Consider the following 6,128-nt stretch of genomic DNA (forward strand, 5'->3'; position numbering starts at 1 on the left):
AACTCATCCACCTTTAGTTGAACTTTGTCTCAGCAAGGCAGTTGCCACACTGTGAGAAAAGAACAGAGCCGTGGTACTGTAGTACCAAGACTCAGTTTATAAGTAAGGGAGGAGTGGAGACACTACAGCAGTGGCAAGGGTTGGAGTATATAGAACACAAGGTATTTGTATCTAGAGTTCCTGTGACTGATCTGGCCAGACTTTAAGGTTTTAACTTAGTTAGGACATTTAGAGCTTTAATATCAGACTACAGTGGTTCTTATTGATAAGTATTTTGTGCATAACTGTAAAGTTTTAAAGACACCTGGGGTTCTTAACAGTGTACTGTCTGTGTAAGACAGGGATATCTGAAACACATCTATCTTTGAATTGTCTCCAGTATAGCTCCAATCTCTCACTGTTCTTAAGGAAAAGTAAGCCAAATAGAATATCTACCCATAGGCAAAAAATAATATATTTTTTGTGTGTAGATTTTCCTGTGGTGGTATAATTTCTTTTACTGAACAGATACGGGAGCTTGATCATAGTGACTTTCTTCGATTCTGGTGATGCAGCCCTGTAGTGGTGATGAAAAGTACAGCTCTTAGCATTATGCTGCTTTATATTTTCCTGCATTGCTGACATAACTTTCAACAGTCATGTGAGATACACTAATTGAGAAGTGAGGTTAGCTCTGGTGTCAGTATCACAACCTGAAGAATAACAGTGGAAATCCATATATCATATGTTTAATTACTTGTTTAAAATATCCTCTTTATATTGCTATGTCTCAGATGCTTTTCTCTGATTTCCTCCTGCCACTGAGTGACATATTGCCCCAGAAAGGTCTCTTGAGCTTGTGTAAACCAAGTCCTTCAATACAGAGTGACAGGAAAGGCATATTGAATCTTCACATGCAAAGAGGAAAACCTAATTAAACCCTAATAAAGTATTCATCACTGACTCCCTGCAGACAGTGCCTGTCTTCTCTGTTCCAGTGGAGCTAAGGTTTGGTAGCTTTAAAGGTCAGAGTATAGTAAGAGCATGGAGATTCAAAATCTTGTGGATCTCTGAAAGATTTACCAAATATTATATATCTTTAGGTAATAAATGTACTCATCTGGCTCAGAAATGGAATGAGTGGAGAAATTTGTCCCTGGCATGTCTGTTTTATGCCCAGATTCAAGATGGGGGTTTTGAAATACTTCTGCTGCATATTCATGCTAAGATCTCACACTTCTACTTTAAGTAATAAATCTATATTTATTAAGAGAAAAAAAACCTCTATATTTTGCCCCAAATCTTACAAAACACTATCCCCAAGCAGTCTAGAATAGCAAAGTCTATCCTTTTGGCATTCCAGAATGATTTTCAACTGGAGGGTAGACTTCAACTCAAGCATGCAAGGTTCAAGCCTCAACATGAGTGTTTTTGTTTGTTGGCCTCAAAAAACAAACACTACTAAAAAAACCCAACAAAAACGGTTCAGGTCACAACCGCTCAGAAGAGACACACAATAAGAGAAACAAGATTGAGAGGAAGGTATTTTTATCAACACATGATCTAGTTCTAAGAGTCATGACAGTCTGCAACATAGAGTTCAGTAGAGAGCCAGTAAAGGAATAAAGGAAATTTAGAGGACAAAGCCAAGAAACAAGTTAAGAGAAAATGAGTGCTGAGAATAGGAAGGGGAAAGAGTTACATTTCAAGGCTGCTTAAACACAAAAAACTCCTTAGGATCTTTAGAAGAGGAAAACACGTTTCTGAATGCTATTTTTCTTTTTCTGCCACAGATAGGGAGGGCTGCAAGTCATGTATGAAATAATCAAGTATATTTCATTTTTAAGGTTCTGCTGCAAAGTTGTTGCTAGAATATTTTATAGCGCTTCCTTTTTTTCTTAGAACACTAGACAGTCCAATTTAGATAATAATAATGTTCCCTTTGAAACTGTAACAATCATATATAACCTGGCCTGAGGTATAGCAGTATTTATGGTTGTTTTGTCTGTTTTTCTCTACAACACAAGTTGTTTTTAAATTCATTTTTATATCATACTAATGAATAAGATTGCAGTGCTTAATAGCAGAGCTGTAAATGTAGCATAATATATAGTGTTATATACGCACTGGATTTTTCTTCAAACTCTTTCTTATTTATTTTATGGAAGAGTTTCCAGGGGGAAAGTTGTACCCAGGACTGTTCTAGCATAATTATCAGTCACTACTTATTCTGCCCACATGGAAATCTTGTACTTTTTAAATGTTCTGTTTCCAGTCACATTGGTTTGGATTAAAAAACAAAGGATATTCTTCTTTCTTTCTTTCTCTAATTTCTCTTAGTTCTCAGCTTTTCTGTTCTCTGACAGCAAAATGATGTTGTTGTTTTGCTCTCAATAACTCTCTATTTATCTCTTTTCTCATTTACACTTAGTATTGTTCAAAGTCTTAGTGCTTTTCTATACTGGCTAAAATGAACTTGAATATACTCTTGTTAAACAATTCACTTTATGGCCTGGAACTTTTTAAATTTCTAAGGAAGAAAAAAGAAGCCCAAGAACTTCACAAGATTTAAGTACCTTCCCAAATCATGATTCACAATGTACTGCTTATTTTTTTTGGCCTTAAAAACAACATGTATTTTTTCATTAATGCCTTTATAAATTGACTTGGAGTGTATATCAGCCTTTAGAATAAGCTATGAAAGATTCACTTGGATTAATTATTTGCTCATCCCATAACGGCTGCAGAAATTTCCTGGATTCTCAGAACCCAGCCATGTTCCACCAACTTCAGGTGATGTATATGATATGCTCATATTCCTCAAATATGAAATCTTGTGAAGACAGCCAGAATTTGTCCCTGTGAAACAGCGTTAAACTTCTCAGAAACATCACTTTCTTTCCAATGCTGGGAAAAAAAACAGTTTAGAAAATTCAGACATTGTAACTCACTCATCACCATAATACCCAACTACATGTTCTGTAATGTAATGTGAAATAATCTGAAGTTATACCACATGATTAGCCTGTTGTAGCAAATGTGGAAAATTTAGAAATTATTTATTCAGGTCTCATATATGTTTTGTTTGAAAGTAAACACCTGACTAGAATCTTCTAGTATGAAAAAGTGGAGAAAGGCCAGAATACAAATGAAAATTGAAGAGCTGACAGGTAACCCTATTTATTAGCATTCCTGCATGATGTTTGGTATTTTGGCATACATCTAGTCCACTAGCAGTCCACTGCTAAAGAGTTTCAACAGCTGTTGAGAGTTAGTTATCCTGACCCCAGTGCTGCTCTTGATCAGCCGTTGGCAGTTTCACTATGTGCAGCTATTTTTGTCCTCCAACCGCAATGATAAACCTGATACTGTTTTCTTCTGGCACAAGCCTTCAATAGCTAATAGAGCTATAGTCTACCAGCATACACAATAACAAGTTACGGCTGATTAAATATGTAAGGAATACAAATCTTTACACAAAACAGCTAGATACCAAAATGAACTTTTGGACACAGGAGGCTTTAACACCTGGCACCACAGGGATAAGCATCTCTGTTACTGCAAACAGTTGTACAGAAAATGTGCAAATCTCAGTCTTAACCGTAGCTGCTGCTGTTTGTGGCACTAATACAGAATCATTTGTCCAGAATTTTAGTGCTGTGTAAAGAGCTGTAAGGCTCAATTTCAGACTCTCATTCCTTGTTTAATCTTCCTGAGATACTACAAGCACACTACATTCCTCACTTTGTATTTTAATCTCCCTACACACACCTAATGATGCCAACAGTGTAGTATGGACATTTAAATTTGGGAGACTGAAATTACTCATGAACAATCCAATTGGTTCATCATCTTTCTATTGCTAGTTTGAGCATTACATGCTAGGTATTAGAAGACTATGGAAAAAAGTGCCAAAATATGTATGGTTTCAACAAAATTGGATGCAGTTAGTAATCAATTTGCCACTAGTATAAAAAAATTCAGGTACAGAAAGAATAAGTCTGATGATAGAGCTTGAGTGGAACAGTTCTGAAAAAAACAGACAAGGAAATGGGAAAAGAAACCAAAGCATGAGTGTATACTGAAGTGTGAGGAGAAACACTTAGAACTGGGAAAAAGTAAACCACTCAAGAAAAAGTTTGGTTAGATTGGTAAGTAAGGAATAAGAGTACAACAAGAAAATACTGGATTGAAATAGGTAACACCAACAGTAAGGCAATTCTAAATAAAATAATTTTTACAATGGAAATGAAAAGATATTGGCAAATATTAAATAAATCAGGTGAGACAATCTACAGATTACAGTGCTCTGATTTTTCAGACAGTTTGAGATCCTCTCCAGTATACCAATTTTCAGAATAGAGGGTGTCGTGGTTTCAGCCCAGCCAGTAACAAAACACCATGTAGCCGCTCGCTCACTCCCCCCCGTCCCTGACCATGGTGGGATGAAGAGAAAATATAAAGGCAGGCTCGTGGGTCAAGATGAGGACTGGGAGGCATCACTCAGCACTTATGGTCATGGGCAAAAGACAGGCTCAACTTGGGGAAGAAACAAAATCAATTTAATTTACTACAAGTCAAATCAAAACAAGGATATTAGGAAGTAAACCCCAACCTTAAAACACCTTACCCCCACCTCTCCCTCCTTCGCGGTTCAACTCCACTCCTGGTTCTCTCTACCTCCTCCCCACTGGTAATGCAGGGGAACACGGGATGGGGGTTGGGGTCAGCTCACCACACCTTGTCACTGCTGCTCCTTCCTCCTCTGGGGGAGGACTCCTCACTCGTCCCCTGCTCCACCACGGGGTCTTCCCACGGGAGACAGTCTCTCACGAACTTCTCCAACATGAGTCCTTTCCGCGGGCTGATGTTCAGTCACACACTGCTCCAGCGCGGGCTTTCCCATGGAGTCACAGCCATCTTTGGGGCTTCCGTTCCCCCGCTCCCCTCCATGGGCTGCAGGGGGACAGCCTGCAGTCTCACCATGGGCTGCAGAGGCATCCCCTCCTCCAGTGCCCCTCCTCCCCTCCTTCTTCACTGACCTCGGTATCTGCAGAGATGTTCCTCTCACATTCCAATCCCACTACTCTCTGCAGGTTCCCCTTCTTAAATCTGTTCTCCCAGAGGTCCTACCACTGTCACTGATTGGGTTGGCCTTGGCCAGAGGCGGGTCTGACTTGGAGCCAGGGGAGTGTTATGGATGCATGCACACTCAAATACAACTGGTGTTAAAAGTCAGATTTATTCTTCAGTAGAATAGTTAGTTAGAACTCCGGTAACAGTAGTGAACTACAGGCTTAATGATGTAAGCGGAATTATTAGTACTACACAGCTGACTTAAGAATCCTTAAGATTCAAAAGTGATGACTCAAAATGCTCATATCACTCACCTAAAAGATGAGGGCTCTCTCCCTTGAGGGGTTACCTTGGGCGGTGCGCAGACCGAGGGGGGAGTCCCTGACTGCAGACCCGCTTCTCTGAGGAGGACTAATTCCAACACGTCCTCTGGCAGGACCCCGTTTATACCCTTGATGAATCTGATCTGTGGTCATTTAATCCCTATTGCTAAGAAGGTCACCTCAGTGTACCTGGCACATCTCAATTGGTCAGTTCAAATTTCAACCTGCAGCCTCCACGTTTTAGGGTTTTTTCCTTTTCTCCCTGCCTGGAGAAGTTTCATTTCTGGTTGGGGAGGGGGCGGGGAGTGTACTGCCACAAGGAGCTGCTAGAAGCTTCTCACAGGAGCCATCGCTGTGGCTGCCTCCCCCGCTACCAAAAAAATCCGAGCCACACAAATCCATAACAGAGAGGTAGCTTTGACAATGCTGGAAAGAAGTTTAAAAAAAAAAAAAAAGGCAAGGAGAGTATATCAGATATCTTAGTGTGTTTTGATTTTATTTATTAAATATCAAAGAAGATGCCTACCAGAAGAGACTTAGTGATTGACCATAGTTGAATATTAACAAGACACCGAGTAGAAATTAACACACAGCATGTCTCTATTATGATCATCTCCCAGACGTATAACTTGATTAACATATATATATATATGACTTAAAATTACCTGAAACTAAGCCCAGTGAAATTTATGTTGTGAGAATCTCAGCAACTTCCTCATTTTATAAAAAAGTTTTAGGGGTCTTATAGTA

General features: G+C 39.3%; 1 protein-coding gene across 1 annotated transcript in view; it reads right to left on the reverse strand.

Annotated features, from left to right (window-relative positions):
• The window catches only part of LOC104833339 (endogenous retrovirus group K member 9 Pol protein-like), an 8,649-nt gene extending 3,118 nt beyond the window's left edge, over positions 1-5,531 (reverse strand). Inside the window, exon 1 of the mRNA XM_010569928.1 lies at positions 5,405-5,531. Coding sequence (XP_010568230.1) covers positions 5,405-5,531 — 127 coding nt within the window. The remainder of the gene's footprint in view (positions 1-5,404) is intronic.
• Positions 5,532-6,128: the final 597 nt, after the last annotated feature.

The sequence above is a fragment of the Haliaeetus leucocephalus genome, unplaced genomic scaffold (genome assembly GCF_000737465.1).
Source record: "Haliaeetus leucocephalus isolate CR32 unplaced genomic scaffold, Haliaeetus_leucocephalus-4.0 Scaffold283, whole genome shotgun sequence".
In the NCBI taxonomy this organism is placed as follows: Eukaryota; Metazoa; Chordata; class Aves; order Accipitriformes; family Accipitridae; genus Haliaeetus; species Haliaeetus leucocephalus.